Source organism: Pseudorca crassidens, chromosome 15, assembly GCF_039906515.1.
Source record: "Pseudorca crassidens isolate mPseCra1 chromosome 15, mPseCra1.hap1, whole genome shotgun sequence".
In the NCBI taxonomy this organism is placed as follows: domain Eukaryota; kingdom Metazoa; phylum Chordata; class Mammalia; order Artiodactyla; family Delphinidae; genus Pseudorca; species Pseudorca crassidens.
Window position 1 is genome coordinate 3,492,072 of NC_090310.1, and position 19,101 is coordinate 3,511,172.

General features: G+C 59.2%; 1 protein-coding gene and 1 non-coding gene across 2 annotated transcripts in view; both read right to left on the reverse strand.

The window, feature by feature from the left end:
- RADIL (Rap associating with DIL domain) overlaps positions 1–19,101 on the reverse strand; it is a 56,791-nt gene that overhangs the window by 11,794 nt on the left and 25,896 nt on the right. The window contains exons 2-5 of the mRNA XM_067705395.1: positions 12,751–12,998; positions 11,095–11,727; positions 9,143–9,180; positions 2,880–3,040 (exon numbers count right to left, since the gene is read on the reverse strand). Coding sequence (XP_067561496.1) covers positions 2,880–3,040; positions 9,143–9,180; positions 11,095–11,727; positions 12,751–12,998 — 1,080 coding nt within the window. The remainder of the gene's footprint in view (positions 1–2,879; positions 3,041–9,142; positions 9,181–11,094; positions 11,728–12,750; positions 12,999–19,101) is intronic.
- Positions 16,594–16,700, reverse strand: LOC137208268 (U6 spliceosomal RNA). Its single transcript, XR_010935582.1, has one exon. It is a non-coding gene; the product is annotated as a U6 spliceosomal RNA (small nuclear RNA).

The following is a 19,101-nucleotide window of genomic DNA, read 5'->3' on the forward strand; positions in this document are numbered from 1 at the left end:
GGCCTCTTGCTTAATGCATAGAGGGGACCCCACGTCTGGGAACCTTCTTTCAGGGAGGGAGGGAGGCCGGGAATTGCCCTGAGTGCTAAGCTGGGCCTCCCAGGAGCACAGGGACGGGGCCGCCCGGCTACTGGGCCAACGGAAACGGTGTGCGCGTCCGTCAGAGACCCGCCCTGCAGACGCCAGCATGGCCCATCGAGGGCTCGGGGCTCCCTGAGCCTCCAGGGCTCACACCCCAGAACCCTCCCGACCAGGAAGCCGGAGGCCTGCGGGGCCTCCCCAGGGCCCTTCCCGGAGCCCGGCAGGGTCTGGCTGCTCCCTGCAGCCCCCCTGGGCTTTGGGGGAGAAGCCAATCGGGTGACTGCAGGGGCCGCAGGCTCTGACGGCACCAGCTTGTCTGAGAAGGAGACCTACGTCCCTCACGTGGGCCCAGGGGCTCTGGAGAGAGGGAGGAGAGAACGGACAGAGGGAGGAGGCTGGGGGTCCACAGAGCACAACCCCGGGCGGCTCCCAGCAGACGCCGCAGAAACACCCTGAAACCCTCCTAGCCGCGGCGCGGGCTCTGCTGGGGTTTCCGACTCAGCTGACGCCCGCACGCGCCTGTCAGAGGACCCGGGCCTCGTCCCCCCTCCCTCCCGAGGCCCCGGGGCTGAGGACTGCCCCCTGGGACCCCACAGTCCACAGGCGCTGAGGCAGAGCCTCAAAGCCTTACAGGAGAACTTTAAATGAATTAAATAAACGTCCCCCCTGATGGGCTAATCTTTTTATCTTCCCCTGTGAACGGGCTTCCTGGATAAGAGCTTCAGACAGAAAAGGTTGTTTGGGGAAGAAAAAGCTCTTTTTCCAGTTTTCAGGACATGACACATCTCTGTTTTTAGAATTCTTCCCACAGATATTTCCTGCTGAAGGTCAGGAGGCCAAACACGCCAACTCTGACCTTCCCTTCGCCCCCTGGTTGACGGTTTTTTCCTCTGAGTTCTCCGGAGCCTGCACCGCCCCGGACGTTGTTTCCGGGACGCTCAGGTCCTGCTGTGGCTTCCCCAGCCCTTGTGGTCCCCGGGGCGGGCAGAGGTGGGACCCCAGCCGTCCACGTGCTCACTCTCCCAACGTCAACTGGGCTACACGACATCTGGGCCTTGGACCAAGAATATCTTCCTAACAGCAGAGCCCCCCAGCAGCTTTTTTCATGAAAATCAGCCTGACCCAGGGTCCCTGTGAAGGATACGCTAACCCCAGACCTGCAGCCTCTCAACACAGCGTCTGAAATATGTCCAGACAAGGAGGGGCACCAGCGGGACTCGCCTGTGAGCACTGTGCCCGAAGTCGGGGTGACGGGGTGCCGTCTCCCGACGTGTGCCGGCCTCCTGGCTTCCGCACGGAAGGACCAGCCAGAGGCCGGGTGCTCGCCGGCCGACGCCACGTGCACAACAGTCCCCTCCACTCAGAGCCCGCTGAGCGCTGCGGCCTCAGTCCTGGGGGGCTGGAGGCCACCCCCCCAAAGGAGCTCAGCAGGGTCTGGGGAGAGAGGTGACAGGAAGCCTCTGCAGGCGCTGGATTCCGGCAGCACCAGGCACGGGGTGGGCCTGGGCCGCTGCGCAGAGCGAGGCGCGCGGGCGACGGAGACTCGGGAGGTGTGGTCCTCGCGTCACGTGCGGGGCAAAGGTGGGTGACAGTCTGTGTCCAACCCAGGCCCGGTGGACAGACAGCAGCTGCCCCATCCTGGGGGTCTACTGGATGGTGTTCACAATGTCCGCCCAAGGGGGACAAGGGAGGGAGCGACAGGCCAGCGGGCCTGCAACGAATGACCGACCACTGGGGCACGGAGGAGACACTGCTTCTGCCACATATCCACGGAGGCCCTGGGAGCCCAAGACAGTCCCCACTGCCCCTTCCCTGGGAAGTCGGGGGGAGAAAAGACTCAGAAACCACAACTGACGAGAGGAAGGTAGGCGGACCCCGTCTCCCCGGGCCTGGCCGGGACGCCCCAGGGCCTCGGCCCCGCCACCCCGTCTCCGAAGCCGGTGGCCAACTGAGCGCAGAGTGGGACAGCCCGCCCCTGGGCAGACCAGCCCCCTCGCCGGAGGCCGCCACGAGCCCCTCCCCTAGGAACCTAGCCGGTCGGCATCAGGGGAACCAGCAGGGCCCAGGGCCTCAGGCCGACTGTGAGCCTGTGTCCCGGGAGACACGGCCGCGCCCGTCCTGCCGAGCGGCCTCCCCACCGCTCCCCGAGGCAGGCAGGCCCCCGGCTCTGTCCTCGCAGGGCAGAGCGAGGCCGCACGGGACGAAACCAAGCCCCTGGTCCCCGGCTGCCACACCCGGTCTTGCTGCATGAAGCCCCGCTGCTCCGTCCCGGCTCAGTGCCAGGACGCGCTGCGGCCCCATCAGACACACGCCAGCTGACATCTCACACCCCCTCAGGGCCTGGCCGAATACCACCTTCTCCACGAAGCCCTCCTAGACCGCCCCAGTCAGAGTCACTCTCTCACTGAGCGTCTTCAGCGCTTTACACTGCGTTGCATCAGCTCTAGGAGGCACGTTTTCCTACGTTTTAGTCTCTGAAGTCAACACGTGTCGCACAGTCTCGTAACTCTCACGAGCAACGCGCCTCCTTTCTGAGACTGCGGTGCGTTCTGGAGGGGCTGGCGGCCAAGGGCTGACAGAATGCAGTGAGTGACCTGTGTCTCCCGGGCCTCCCCCAGTGGGGCTGCGTGAAATGACGGGGACAGAGAACGCCGACGCGTCACAGACGAGAGGCACCAGGTTATAGCCCGACCGGCAGGTCACCTCCCTCTTTGGGGACGCCCCCGACACACACCCGTCTCTGCTCTGGGGGCCACCTCTCCCCTGCTCACCACCTGGGAGCAGCAGCGCGGCCATACCTGTGACATCCAGGTCCTCCTCCAGGCTCTGCATGTAGAGTGGGCATTTCTGCTGGATAAAGTACAGAAGCTCAACCGAGTTGGACATCCAGAAGAGGATGTGCTGCAGGTCCGGAACCAGGCCCGCCATGGTGAAGCTGGCCGTGGAGAGGGGCTCCTGGCTGCCAAGACAGAGACCAAGAGTCACGCCGAACCCGCCGCTCTCTGTGCGTGAGAACGGCGGACGCTCAAAACACCCACCGCGATCTGTCAGCCTGCCAGCGTCAGGCCGGGAACTGGATTCAGATCCATAACCTGTGAGAGGCACATCGCCTACAAACCCTCACAGGAAGGACCGCCCGAGGCCACGCTGGAAAAGGACTCTGGTAAACGGCTTCTTTTCACATCTTCTCTTTGAGAATCAGAGAACAGAGGGGCTGTGACCGTTCGGACGAGCAACAGGAATTGCCCTTTGTACTCGAGAGCAAGAGAGACGAGGGCAGGTGTCTTAAGTGAGGAACGTAACTAACAGAGGAAGCAAGCAGAGGCGCATCTCTTGGGGCGGTGATCAGACAAGCGCAGCTAAGTGCCGCCGCGTCCCGGCAGGGGCCGGCAGGGGGCGGAAGAGGGCGGCTAAGTGCCGCCGCGTCCCGGCAGGAGGCGGAAGACGACGGCTAAGGCAGCGCCAGGAGGCAGGGATCGCGGGCGCTACCGGAAGACTCAAGAGATACCGTTAGGAAACCCACAAACGACCCCACTCACGGGGGCTGCCTGGCCGTGTCTGGGGCCGGGCGGCGGGCAGAGGAGAGGGGCGGGAGGGGCTCCCAGGCGGCGGCACAGAGCTAGGTCCTTCCCGGCCCTCCAACCCCATCCCACCCTGGGGGACGGCCGTCTGGGGTAGAGGGCCCGTGGCACTCCCTTTCCAGGGAACACTGGGCACGTGGGGGGGCCGCCTGCCTCCCTCGATGGGAGCCTGCGAGGTCAGCTCCGCCCATCTCAAGCCCCTCCTCCCGCGTCTCCCGGGCCCCAGCCACCAGCATGCAGGACCTGGTGTCCGAGTCGCCTGCAGTGTGACAGAAGCACCACGCTGTCCTCACCAGCCTCCTGGGGAGGCCGTGGGGCGGGTGCGGCGAGCAGAGCTCCGGGCGATTCCTCCCTCTAAATGCCAGTCGGTGTCTCGCCCGCACGGTTCCTCATCCCGGCAGCAAGCCCGTCGGTGGGCCGTGCATTCTGAGAGCATCCTCACACCGGAGGGTCCCTGACCACACCTGCCAGGTGCTCTGACAGGTGAGCAGAGATCCCTTGACAAGCAAATCAAACCACCCAGAGGTAACTGGGTCTGGGGGTGACGCTGGGCTGTGCCTCTTACTGGCGGATTCCGGGGGGCAAGGCGGGCGTCTGCGGGCATCGTGCGAGGACGGCGCTGTCGCTAGGCTCTTCATCCTGCCTGGAGGGCTTGCCGGCGCCCGGAGCAGCTCAGGGACTCCGGCTGTTGCAGTGACCGTCGTGCCGGGGGTCCTGGCGATCAGGCCCACGGGAAAAACCGAGGGGCCATGTCAGCGGCAGGGTTGGTGCGGAAGTGTCGGGCGGGCTGCAGCCTCGGCCTCCTCCGCGCCCCACGGGCCTCGGGCTCCCTTCCCCACGTTCTCCTTGTGCCTGCACTTTGCTGCTCTCTCTGACGTAACTTCACTTTTGTCCACAGACAGCATGACCCCCCTCTGTCCTGCTCCTGGGGAGGGACAGGCTTCAGGCGCGTCTCCTTGTTTCCACTGCTTATCTTGCTCCTCTCGTCCGTTCTCCTCGCTGGTTGAATTACACACACACGTGCATGCACGAAGAGCTTTATGTCGTCAAAAAAGGATGAATCTGCTCGTCAGAGCCTAGCTCCATTTTGTTTTCAACATTTATTGCCCTTCTCCATTCCGCCCAGAACTCAACGGGACAGACAGGCAGGCCTGCACGGAAAAACAGTCCACCAGCTACTGCCAAGTAGAGCTTTGGTGTCGGGTCCCAGCGAGGTCAGCGCTGAGGACGCGCCACCGGCCAGCCCTGCCGTACCGTGGGGCACAAACAAGGCGCAGCGGCCTGGCCCACCCGTCCGGGCAAGCACCAAGTAGGCACGACGATTTCAGGGACATGACACCAAAGGCGCAGGCAATAAAAACACAAATAGACAAGCGGCGTTACGTCAAATGAAAAGGCTTCTGTGCAGCAAAGGAAACCATTAACGGAATAAGAAGGCAACCCACGGAATGGGAGAAAACATTTGCAAACCACATATCAGATAAGGGGTGAATTTCCCAATACACATAAGGAATTCCTACAACTCAAAAGCAAAACAAAACAAAACAAAACAAACCACTAATAACCCTATTAAAAATGCACTGAAGACTTGACTAGATATGTCTCCAAAGTAGACAGCCAGCCAGAGGAGCATGAAAAGGTTCTCAACATACATAATCATCAGGGAAATGCAAGTCAAAACTCAAGCAGCTGCCACCCCATGCCTGTCATGGTTTCATGAAAAAGACCAGAGTCAACAAGTATTGGTGACGATGTGGAAAAATCAGAACCCTTGTGCACTGCTGGCAGGAATGCAAACTGGTGCAGCCACTGTGTAAAACAGTATGGAGGTTCCTCAAAAAACTGTAAGTAGAACTACCTTATGATCCAGCAATTCCACTTCTTGGTGTTTATCCAAAAGAATTGAAATCAGGATCTCCAAGAAATGTTAGCACCCTGGTGTTCACTGCAGCACTACTCATAATATCCGAGACGTGGAATCAAACGCAAGGTCTACTGACGAATGAATGAATAAAGAAAATCTGGTTTATAACACAATGGAACATTATCCATTAAATAAAGAAGGAGGGCTTCCCTGGTGGCGCAGTGGTTGACAGTCCGCCTGCCGATGCAGGGCACACGGGTTCGTGCCCCGGTCCGGGAGGATCCCACACGCCACAGAGCGGCTGGGCCCGTGAGCCGTGGCCGCTGAGCCTGCGCGTCCGGAGCCTGTGCTCCGCAATGGGAGAGGCCACAACAGAGAGAGGCCCGCGTACCGCAAAAAAAAATAAAAAATAAAGAAGGAAATCCTGCAATATGCAACAACACGGATGAACCCTGAAGACATGATGCTCAGTGAAATAAGCCAATCACAGAAGGACACGTACTGTGTGACTCCACTTACATGAGGGACCCAAAACAGTCAAACTCACAGAATCAGCGAGCAGAGGGGCGGTTACCAGGGGTGGGGGCAGGAGGGCAGACAAGAGAAACTGCTCATCAATGAGCATAAAGTCTCAATTACGCAGGATGAGCGAGTTCTAGAGACCTGCTGTACAACAGTGCACCTACAGTTAACAATACTGTACTGCACACTTAAAAGTTTAAGAGCATAGCTTTCATGTTAAATGTTCTCACCACAGTAAAATAAATAAAAATAAACCAAATCAAATCTAAATATAAATTTAGAAAGAAATATAAATTTAAAAAGAAATCATCTGGGGGACTTCCCTGGTGGTCCAGCGGTTAAGACTGCGCTTCCACGGCAGGGGGCGCGGATTCGATCCCTGGTCGGGGAACTGATCCCTCATGACGCATGATGCGGCCAAAACATTTTTTAAAATAAAAATAAAGATCATCTGGGACACCTGTACAAGAGAAATTATTGCTCTTCTATATTAATTAGTATTAATAATATATTATTGATTACTGAAAATAAAATTTAAAACATTTTTGTTAGTAAATATAAAAATGAAAAAATTTCAAAAAACTTTCTAAACAATTCATGAGTCAAAGAAGAAATTAAAACAGAAATTATGCAAGGATAAGGAAATAATAAAGAGGTAAATGGAATAGAAATCAAAGAAAAGGTAAACAGAAACAACAAAACTGGTTCTTTTAAACAGATGATAACAGACAAATGCCTGGGAAGATATATCAAAGGGGCTGGGGAGAGAAAAAATAGGAACACAACAGGAATTAAATAAGGCGATATCACTACAAATATATTAGAGATGAAAGAAGTCCTACAAGAATATAATGAACAATTTTATTCCAATAACTTTGAAAACACAGGCAATAGATAATTTCCTAGGAAAGCAAAACTTACCAAAATCAACACAAGAAGAAACAGAAAACTATAACAAACCATAAGCATTAAAGAAATGGAATCAGCAAACACAGGCGCCGCCCAGACGCTTTTCTGGGCCGCTTCCAGGAAACCTCCGCGGCCCAGAGTCCTCACCCTCCGACAAATCGACTCAGAGAACTGAAAGCAGAGAAGGCTGCCCAATTCATTTCTGAGAACCTTGCCATTAAAATCAGACAAGGACAATACAAAACAATAAATGAATTCACAGGCCAATTCTACTTATGAATTCAGATGGGAAAATCCTGAAGTATCAACAAACCGCATCTCGCCTTGCTGATGACAAAATCAATAGTTATGAGAGGTTCGATCCCGGGAATCCAATCACGGTTCAGAAAACCTCCTGATGTAGGACCCACACTCAGATTCAAGGGGAAAATGTGTGACGGTCACAGACGCGGAAAAAGCATTCAGGAAGAGTTAACGGCCACTTACAATTTTAAAAGCAGCACACAAGAAAGACCTGAAGCTAATGGGGCAAAACGTGAATCATGTGAAATTCAGGTGTGGGTTCAGGGGTAACTGATACGCTCTGTACTCTCCTGTATTTTGAAAGTGATTCATAATTTTTTTTAAAAAAAGCATTCGCTGGGATGGAGCCAGGGCTGTTTTTAGGCCCTAATGACACAAGGAGCTGCTGAAGGAGGGGCTGTTTCCTCCTGTCTAAGGGCCAAGGCCCCAGCAGACAGGCACCAGTGGGAGGATGAGCTCGAAGGCGAGGGCAGGGTTCTCCTGAGGACTCCTCCCTCCAGGCCCGCCTCACCCTGGGGACCGGACCGAGCCGCGGGTGAGGCCGCCACACCTGTCCCGGGGTGAGGCTGGCTCCCTCGTGGACTTCCCCTCCCGTTCGGAACCCGAAGGATGCAGGGCTTCTCCGAGCTGCCTGGGCCTCAGCTGGTCTCTCCATGCCGGGCCAGCTGTAGGCTGTCTTCCGTGGGGCCCCCCGCCCGGGGCCTGGCCTGTAACAGCGCCCCGCTACCCACTACCCTCGAGCAGGGCGGCAGCCAACAGAGCACATTCGTGAGCGACAGGGGTTCTGCTCCACTCAGCCCGGCGCGAGCTTCGCTGCTCAGACCCCGGCTTCCCGTCTCTGAGCCTCTAGTTCCCGGCTTCAGAAGGAGGGGATAATGATGCTTCTTCCCGACTCCCTTGCAGCAGAGGTCCCCAGTCCCCCCCGCAGCCCCGGGCCGCACAGCAGGAGGTGAGCAGCGGGCGAGTGAGCGAAGCTTCATCTGCCGCTCCCCGTCGCTCTCATCACCACCTGAACCATCTCCCACTCCCCGCCCCGTCCCTGGAGAAACTGTCTGCCACGAAACCAGTCCCTGGTGCCAAAAAGATTGGGGACCGCTGGCTTACAGGACCACGGGCGGACGGTACCCCACAAGCACGGACAGCAACCATGTGCTTTATAAACGGACTATCTTCTTCACGTGTCATCCTCACATAAACAGAAATGAGGCAAACCCCGTGGACCGCAGCATGACTTAAGGCCCCGCGAGCCCTTCGTCCACGACGGGCAGCGACCACAGGCAACCTCTGCTCGGGCTGTCACCACATGTGCGTGTTCCTTCAAGGGGACAGACAGCTGTGGCCTTCAAGCCGTCACCGTGGCTAAGGGTCCGCAGCACAAACACAGGTGCCGCCGCCACCTTCTGCGAAGGCGGTTCTCGGTGGTGTCCGCTCAAGGGCAGGCGGGGGGGGGGGGGGGGTCCCAGGATACGCACGTCTTTACCGTTAATGCCAAATGGTTTCCTCAAGTCCCCCCAGCGGCGCGTAAAAGTAGAACCCGTACTTTCTATGAAAACCGACGTTGGACAGCGGAGACCCCCTGCCCCACCTCTACACTGGGAGGCGTCCACTTCCCCAAAGCAGCAGGTTCGCATTAACACAGCAATTACGGGAGGGCGAGGAGAAGGCTTCCCGGAGGGTCGTGCCCACTCGTCTCACAGATGCTCTGGAGAGACCTCCCCGACACAGAGCTGCCCAGGGTGGTGACTACAGACATGGAAACAGCCACCCTGAGACAGAAAGACACAGAGCTGACCCCAGAGGTTGCAGGGTGAGGGCTGCTGGGACTTGGCTCCTGGGGAACCAGTGGCCTGCTGGGCGGGTACGAAGACGGGGCCGTACTTACAGGTGTGCCTGCTTCTCGGCGAGTTCTTTGGTTTTCTCCTACAATTATAAAGGGAAAAAAAGCAAAGATGAGACAAGCAGGACACCACTGACACAGGCTCCCATCTACATGAAACACGGCATCACTGCTCCGGGCATCGCTCCAAGCTACACTGGGAAGACTGTTTTCCATTTGATCTGACCTCCTGGCATTCCGTTACTGCGTACGAACCACGCGTTTCCTACAAGGGCACCGTTTCACAGCCATCTCTCTTACGTAACAGCCGGCCACTTAGGGAGCAGTAAAGATGGGTCAAACGTATGACAAATGTCAGAACGAATGTTCTAGCAACACTCTTACGGTCAAGCTTCACAGATGCACTTTTAAAAGTCAGCCCCAGTAACGCGGAGCAGGTGCACGTGGGCCTGAGTACACACAAGTATGTTTAAACGTCCCCATAGGGACTCAGGTCTAGCCAACATTTTCTGTCCCCTTTAATCAAGAACTCATTCTTGCTTTAGTGCCGTTATCCGGCTTAGCGTGGTCCTAACCGCGACTTCCTCACACGTTCTCTTAGAGGCTCACATCGGCCTGAGTTGACGAGACACGTGAGCACAGGGGGACGCAGAGGAGGCTGCCGATGCCCAAGAAACAGACAAATGAAGCTCAAGGCTCTAGACAGACTTCTCACCCCAGAGGGGAAGCCGTACGGGGGACACCCGGGCCCGGGGGTGAGGGGGTCCCACCTCCACGAGCCTGTTTCCAAGCCTGCACGGGGGCAGGCGAGGGGGTTCGCAGGGCTGATCCCATGTGCATGGCGGGGGAGCCAGGGACGACGCTCGGGCTCGGGGGCATCCAGTTCTCTGCCCAGAGTCACCGGCACCCTCCTCTGCCCCGGCGTTCTCAGCTGTGACGTGGGACACCGCACCTACGCCGTCAGGGTGGTTGTGGGAATTAAGTCCAACAGCATCTGATTACTAGTAAGTGTCTGGCACAGAGCAGACTCGGAAAAGGACGGTGATTCGTGTGAAATTCAGAGCTTCTAAGCGTCAGGCCACTCGGTCCACACTCTGCACGGACTTCAGATGCACAGAGGGGAAGCGACCACACACACCAAATGCCACTCGGGACTCTGGGGGACGCGGCTCAGATACGCACGAGGCACAGATCGCTTGCACAAACCTTTGGATGTGGCAGGCCAGCATGGCTTTTGCTTTTAAAAAGTTTCAAACGTTTTAAATGCAGATTTTAATCTGAGGAATCTATCCAGTGTCTACACGGCCACCTGGTTTCCTTTTCCCACGTCTGCCTCAGGGTGAGCACAGCTGAGACTAAGGGGGTCTCTCTGAAGGACTGCGTGTAACTACCAGCCATCCTTTGGCTCCCCAGGGAGTCCAGCCCCTGGAGGGGCAGGAGATGCCCGCCGGGTGCTCTGGTCCCAGGGGACGTCTGGCAGTGCCTGAAGCCGCTTCCGTGAGGGGGGAGGGGAGGGGTGCTGCCAGCCGCGGGGGGGAGGGGGGAGGCCTGCGGTGCAGGGGTCAGCCCCCCAGCAAGGAATTCTACCTGGACGTGCGTGGTGCCGCGGTCCAGAGACCATCCTGGCTGAAGTTTCAATGGACAGCATCGACCGGTCCTGTGCCCCCCCTCCCCCCTACCCGACAAGGGCTCTGCAGTGGGGTGTCGGCAGGGGCTCGACCTGCTCCCGGCAGAAAGCGCGGGGCTCCCAGGCCGCCTGGGCGCCGGCAGGGCTGGGCCGTGAGGAGGGACACAGGACCGGAGCTCACGAAGCCGAACCCTCGGCGGCTACCCCAGCTCCCCCGGCGGCCCTGCCTATCCTGCTCGCCCGACAGCGACGAGGGCTGGTCTCGGTCAAGGGGGAGCTCGCGCCCTCCACCCAGGCGGCCGCGGCTCCCACCCGCTCCTCTCCCGGCCGAGGCCGCCGGCAGCGAACCGCCCCCCGCCCCGCCACTGACCCAGACCGTCTCTCGGATCATCTTGGCCATCTTGAGCAGGAGCTGCCCGAAGGAGCCCGGCTCGAGGCGGGTGGCCGAGTGCTGAATGCAGAGGCAGAGGAGGAAGGCGGGGGTCAGCTTGTGGTCGTTGCCGCCCGGCTCGACCAGCGTCATGATCCGCTGCAGCAGCGCGTCCTCCATGTCGGGCTCGAACTCCAGGTGCAGCGGCCGCGCCCGGGGGGGTCCGGGCCTCGCGGAGACCGAGGCGCCCCGGGCCCGGAGCGGGGCGCCGCACATCCTACAGCTCTCCGGCACGGCCCGGAGGCGGGCCAGGGCCTGGGCGGGCAGGGGCTGGGCCTGCGCTGGGTCCTTCAGCAGCAGCAGGTAGTACAGGCCCAGGGAGAGCAGGTCCCCGTGGCGCAGCGCCACGGCGCGGCCCCCCACCTCCGAGAAGTTGACCGAGACGGACGCCCCGGGGATGGGCTCCAGGACCAGCTGTGCCCCCGCCTGAGCTCGGCCCAACGGCCGGCGCCTGCGGATGGTGCAGTGCAGGGGCAGGATGTCGGGGGCCGAGAGGCTGATGCTGGGCTTGCTGGAGGGGGTCCTCTGGCCCACCGTGTGCCGCTCCCGGTTGAGCACGTAGACCAGGCTGTCCTGAAACGCAGACACCAGACCTCAGGGGCAGGACGCCACTCGGGCAGTTCCACCCGTGGTACCTAAGCCGCCCTGGGCAGCACCCCTCCCACCCCCCGGAGCCCTTCCTGCCCCGCTGCCTGCCCACACTGGGCGCCCACCCCATCTCCCAGAGCAGCCTCGGTGGTACACCAGATGCCCGGGGTGCGGTGGGGGGGAGGCCCCAGCTTCGAGACGTGAGAGGCCAGCCAAGGGCAGACCTGAACGTGGACACTGGTCTACAGACACGCCAGGCCCGCCCGCTCCGCCAGGTGACAAGCTGGGGAGGCGCCCCTCCTTTGTGCGCCGGCTCCGGGAGGGAAGACGCCTCCCAGGACCTGAGCTGCAGAGCCCTGACAAGGTCACACAGCGTGCGGGGAAGGTGGAGCAGGAAAGGGAGCGGGGGACACGCAGGTGAGCGAGAGGCCGGGAGGAACAGCAGACCTCCCCGGGGCGGCAGCACGGGCAGGGTCGGCGGGGTCGCCAAGGGCGAGCCCCTTCAGGCCAAGAGGCCTCCGACAAAAGTGGTATGAAATGCGGGCGCGGGGCGGGGGCCTGCGGGACTCCTCAGGGGAAGCCGCCCCGCACACGCTCGAGGCCGCGGGAGGCCTGCGCCCCAGCCCACGGGGGCCATTCCCCAGGGGCCCGCCAGGCCGGGCAGGAAGGGGGCCCAGTACCAGGTAAGACCCACGCTGGGATCAGTGAGTGAGGAGCTGGGGGGACCCCCTCCCAAGGCCCTGCTGCCGCCCACTGCAGCCTGGCCGAAAGAATGTTCTGGAAGCAGAGGACGGGGAAGCCGCCACCCTCCTCCAGCGTCTAGGGCGGACCCAATGGGGTGCTCCCCCGCGGCCCATTTCTCCGGCCCCCGAGCCCCCCCCCCCCCCCCACCCCCGGCTGACGTGGTCAGTAAGGAGCAGAGGGGCGGGGGCGCCAAGCCGAGAGCCTCCCACGCCCTGCTCGCCGCCGCCCCTCCCACCGCCTCGGGCCCAGGAGAGGGGCGCTCACGTGCTGCTGGCTGTAGCCCTGCAGGAGCAGCAGGTGGGGCGACTCGTAGAGGGAGCAGCGCATGGCGTCCTGGCCGGGCTCCTCGGGGCCCCGGGCAGTGGACGGCGGGGCAATGGCCGAGCCCAGGCTGGTCTCGCTGACCGTGCGGCGCAGGCGGGGTGGAGGGGGGCTCCAGGTGCCCCCCGCGGCCGGGGCTGTGGTTCCCTTGGCGCGGCTCCGCTGCAGTCTCCGGGCCTGGGCGTTTATCCCTGCGGCAGAAGCAGCGCGGGGTGAACAGATGGCTCGAGGCCGCTCCTAACACGGGTCGCGGCTCCGTCAAGCAGGCCTGCAGGCGGCCGCGGGACTCTGCCCACAGACCGCATCCTCGGAAGGCCGTGGCTCCTCCGGGGCTCGCCCCGAGAGCCAGGCAGCCCGGCCGTCCGAGGCCCCAGACGCCCCACAGGAGCCCGTGGCGCATCCCAGCCCCGAGACCAGCCAGCACCACGGCCTCCCCGCGGGATGCCAAGCCCACCACAGCCTCGACCCCCGCAGAGTCAGCGTGCTGGGGGCTTCGTGGGTACCACGCCGACCCCAAAACCTGCCCATCCCCTGTCCCGTCCTGGCAGCCCGTGTGTGCGTGCGTGAGCTGATTAGGTGACGACTGTTCATCATCCCCCCCACCCCGTTTACAAGGAGGAAGCAGTCAACTCGCCACGTCACTCCAGCCCACAGGGCCGGCTGGTCTCCATCCAGAACACGGCTGCTCCGTCCCGGGGCACCTCCAACACGGCCAGGCACACGCATGCACACGCGCACACCCGTGCACACCCCACAAAAGCCTTACCCTTCAACACGTAGGAAGCGCTCTTTTAAACTAATGTCGCGTGAAAGCTGAGAAGCCACATGGAACTCGAGGGCCAGTCTCCTGTCACCGTCGCCTTCCCCGGCTGACCCAGGCCTTCCTCTCTGAGCCCCCTGCCGAGGGCCCTCCACACAGCCTCTGTCTGCAGCATCCCTTCCTATAACCGTTCCAGACAAAACCAGACAAAGCCAGGGCAAGTGAGGTGGGCAAGCGGGGGCCGAGGGCGCCCGGGAACACCGACCTGCCTTCCAGAAGGGAGAAGGGGGCCCGGTCCCCGGCAGCCCACAGAGAGCCGGGGCTGCAGGAGGGAGGCCGCTCAGCCGCAGTGCGAGCCGTTTGCCGGGCGCCCGCTGCTCCCCGCCTGCTGCAGAGCCGGGCCAGCGACCGTCAGGCAGGGCAGCGGGCGGGGGGAGGGGTGGGGGGAAGAGGGGCGGGTCAGGGGAAGGAGGAGGCCGAGGGCAGGAGGCAGGGATGGAGGAACAGAGGTGGGGGCAGGCGGGGAGGCAGCCCCCAGCCTCACCAGTCCCACCCCCTGCTCTCACGGCTGGGGCATCACGGCACAAGCGGGGGCCCTGCCTGGAAGAAGACATTTAAAAACCAGTCCAAAACGACGCTCTAGCCCAGGCTTTTCCTCCCCCTAGGACGGGGCTGCAGGAGAGGATGCACCTCAAAACCACCTTGCACAAGTGCTGGGGCTCCCGGGCAGCAGCAGAGCCCATAAGGTCACCCTTTCCTCTTCGATTCCTGGGGGCCCGCAGAGGCCCTGGACGAGGCCCGAGCGACCAGGGCCAGCGTCCCTGGGACTGCAGCAGATGGGCGTGGGCGCACACTCTCGGCCGACTGAACACCACTCCTCCAGCTGGGGTCCCGCGTCCCCTCGCAGCTGACCCCCTCCCAGGCTAAAGCAGGGGCTCTCACCCCGCCCGCGCTCAGGGCCGCCTGGGGAGTTTGGAACAGCGTCCAGGGCTCATCCATGGGCCCTCAGGGTTGAAGGGCCAGGGCTGTCGGGAGGGAGGTAGCGGCAGCTCAAGGCTGGGGCCGCTGGGCCGCCAACGCCAGCACGGCCAACGTGTAGAGCAACCCACAAGGTCCAGCCGACAGATCCGTGCACACCCTGCGGGCAGCACAGCCACGAGGACCCTCACACGTGTGGACACCTGAGCAAGGAAGGCCCCTGAACCCCACGCAACCCTCCACGGGGACTATCCTCGCACAGGGCAGAGATGCTGCAGGGAAAGCTGGGCCCAGCCTGTACCCAGTGGCGGGTGGAAAGGCAGATGGGGAGCAATGGGTAGGGTGTGGGACCTCTGTTTACATGCTGAAAAGAGCACACGAAACCCCGCGGCATGCTGCTCATGGTGTGCGTATATGTGCACGTAAAGCTGTTTTCAAAAACAGATAGAAGAGGCACACAGTAAGTTCAAGAAATGGCCGCCTGACAGGTGGGGGTCTGAGCCTGGGGAGGTACATTTCATAACGTATTGGAGCTGCTAGAACACGTGTGACATCACATACTGCACGTGATAGGACATACTTTATGGATAACTCTGTGTGATGTTTTACTCGTTTCATTTTTTAAAACTCTAAATAAATGTGATTAAAAATGTTTATGTCAACTCTGGAAGGCAAGTACTCAGGTGTAAAGTAAAAATCACAAACACTCTGAGGTCCTCGCACGTGTGTAGGACTCTGCGGCTGCCCCGAGGTGGGCTGGGGGCCTGGCGGCGGGGGCGCCCGATGAGGCCGCTGGAGACCGACCGTTCGGCCAGGCGTCCTGAGGAGGGTCGTGGCTTCGGGTGCCGATGAGGGTGCCGCGCCACGTCTGATCCCACTTCAGCTTCGCCACCACAATCCACACATCCCAACGACGGGCAAACCCAGGGCGTGTCTGCCCGGCTCAGAGCAGCACCTCCTCCCTAAGCCTGGGATGGAGGCTGGGCGGCGACAGGAGGGACGTGTGGGCAGCCTCACCCACAGGCCAGCGGCCTGCGGGGCGCGGCCTGGGGTTCTCAGCCTGGTCCAGGCAGACCCGCAGCCTCGTGGTCCAGGCTCTGCGCGCTGGATCTGGGGCGTCACGGTGGAGCCCGCGTCCCGAGCAAGGTCGTCCCCGTGGCCCCCCCACCGCCACCGTGATGGGGGTTCGGCAACAGACACACCATGGAGAAGCCCTGGCCCACGGGAGCGGCGCTGGCGGGGTAACGTGACGAGAGCGGCCAGGCCTTGTACGGCGCTGATCTCACATGCCAAGTCACTCATCTTACAGGAAAACGCCCAACCTTGCCACTGGGTGAAGAAGACGCGCTCCATTTCTGGATCACGCCTCCCCGTGAGCTGGGCTGGACGGCCCAGCCCTGGACATTTCTCGCTACGCTAGGGGTGACCGAGTTAGCGAGGTCAGAGGTTTATCTGGTCCTGCAGGTCTGAGGGACACCCAGGAATCTGCATTCTTGTAAAAGCTCCCCAGAAGGTTCTGGAACTCAGCTAGGATAGGAACCGCTGCCAGGGCACTCCCCTCCCCCAGTCCCTGTCTACAGAAAGCCCACGGGGGAGAAAGGGAAACCCATGGAGCGCTCGGAAGACATACTCGAGCACCTACCGTTTTCATTTGCGTTTTGGATTTCTAACTCTTTTCTCTAGATTAAAACGTTTGTCAGTTCCCAGGAAGGTGGCAGATACGAGGCTCTGCTCTTCCCTCTCATATAAGGCACACCTCGTCTTACCGCGCTTCACGGACACGGTGGGCTACAAACTGAGGGTCTGCGGCAACCCCGGCTGAGCAAGTCTACTGGCACATTTCTTCCAACAGCGTTTGCTCACTTTGTGTCTCTGCGCCACACTGTGGTAATTCTCGCAATATTTCAGACTTTGTCGTTAATATTATATTTGCTATGGTGATCTGTGATCAATGATCTTTGATGTTACTCTTGTAATTGTTTTGACATTGTTTTAGTAATAAAGTATTTTATTTTTTTATTTATTTATTTTTTAAACGTCTTTATTGGAAAAATATGGAACGCTTCACGAATTTGCGTGTCATCCTTGCGCAGGGGCCACGCTAATCTTCTCTGTGTCGTTCCAATTCTAGTATATGTGCTGCTGAGGCGAGCACAGTAACAAAGTATTTTAAAAGTAAGGTTTGTACGTTGTTTTTCTAGACATAATGCTACCGCACCCTTAACAGACCTCAGGAGAGCGTAAACATCACTTTTCTAGGCACTGGGAAGCCAAAAAGTTCCTGTGACTCTCCTTACCGACGTGCCGCCTTCACTGCAGTGGTCTGGGCCTGAACCCGCCACATCTCAGAGCTGGGCCTGTATCTGTTCCCTGGTGAACAGGCAGAAACACACCCAGCAGAGGAATAAAAGGAGGGGTCTGGGTAAGCAGAACCTGGAGAGGCCTCTGTGTCCCCCGCACCCAGGACACACATGGGACCACCTTACCGCCCAACACTGGGCCCCAGACCCGGAAGCACAATGACCACCTTCCCACGTCTTAGGCAGATAACACAGCCAGGAGAGATTCTGAAACAACCCTTGCTGCCCCTGAACAGGCTCACAGTTAGGCCACAGGCCCTGGCTTGGATGTTCAGGGCCGATCCTGCCCGCTCCTGGACTGTGCGTCTCTCCCACGGGAACTGGGAAGGGGCCCTAACCTGCAGGAGGTGTAACCGTGACACAGACGACGGCGGCGGCGGCCTGCACAACGCACGCGGTTAAAGAAAGGAGCTCGGAGCTTCCCTCTCCCGGCAGCTGCTCCAGCTCCCGCCACCGGAATCAAGGCTGCGAGCGGCTGACTCTGCAGGGCAGGGCTCTGCGGTCCCTCATCCCCTCCATCAGACGCTCCTGGGCCAGGCAGCCGTCGGGCAGGGGGGAAGAGGTGGAGGGATGACACCCCAGGCCACACGGTGTTTTACGTGTCGGTGCCGGCATCCCCTCTGTGGGGAGAGAGGAAAGGACCCTGGATACCGGGGGTGGGGGGGTTGGACATTAATTCTGAAAGCAGCTGGCAGCTGTCATCAGAGCTCCCGTCATGGGCTCCAGCACAGCACTGGAAAGAACAACACAGCTCTCTTCCTGAACGTCAGTAAGTTCAGGACAATAAATTCAAGCTGTAGGTTTTACCCCCGGGCCCTGTTTGCTCTTCTCTCCCAGGATCGGAGGGTTTGAAACAGTGTCTCCAACTCGGAGACGTCCCTGTTGCTCACAGCCACTACCAGGGCTGCAGGAGAACTCAGGGATGTGGTTTTTCATTGGGGACGGATGAGGCAAATGTTCCTGCATTCGGGAATTTTGCCGAAATTGGGGGAATTGAGACTATTTCGGTGATCCCTAATAACAGCTGGAGAGGCGCTGCTGACACAAACTCTGCAGTAGCCACTGCAAAACTCGGAGGTCAGACCTGCCTTAAACAAGGCCTTTTAAACTAGAATGCCCTTTTCTGGGTTAGCAAAAGATGCAGAACGCAGCCCTAAGTTAATTAAGCAATCCTTGACGTTAATTTGAAGTTTTTTGCATTTGAAATGTACAACAACGACGACAAACTACCTAAGGACCATTTGGGGACGCAGCATCTATCTGCTACATGGCCAGCTTTATTCTGAGTGTTCTGCATTCAATTCCATTGCATTCTCACAATAAACCCTTCAAAGGGACTGCAGTGACATGGGAATACGTTACCTAGCTTTTCAGGATCGATCCTACCATTGGCAAATAAAATTCTAAAACAAAATGTATATCGTACCCGCCCTCCCCAGTTAGGGACACAACACGGATACCTGCTGACCACTTCTGGTCAACAGCGTACTGGAGGTCCTGGAGGTCCCAGCCAGTACGATAAGGTAAGAAAAACGAATGGAAAGGTAGGATTGAAAAGAAAGAAAGAAATTTATGATGATTTTCAAGACGATGTGATTGTGTATACAGAAAATGCAAAAGAATCTACGGACAAATTATTAGAATTAACAAATGAGTTTAGCAAGGGGACTAGATATGGTGAGTATGCAAATTCAATACTATTTTAAAATACTAGAAACAAAGAGAAAAGGGTATGTTTAAAAAGAAAGATACCATTTATAATAATGTCAAGAAACATGAAACTAAGGAATAAATCTTCCAAAAGATGTGCAAGACCGTGTCACTGAAAACTACAAAGCACCACTGACGGAAGTCAAGGACGCTTAAGAGAAAAAGACGGACAGGCCGAGTGTGAGAGAGGAAGTGGGACGGTTAGAGCCCTTGCACACTGCTGGGGGAGGGGGGTGTCAACGGGCACGAGCGGCCTGGAAGGCACCGTGTGCTGGTGTCTCCTACCACTGAACCGTCAAGTCCACTCCTCAGTGTACACACGATAGGAACACACATGGGACCACGGGACGTGCACAGGAACACGGCCACGGTGGCATCACTCCTAATGGGCCCAAACTGGAAACACCACGTGTCTACCAACAACAGGATGACCAGATCAACTGTGGCCCATTCACATAACGGAATCCTGCACAGCAATAGTAACGC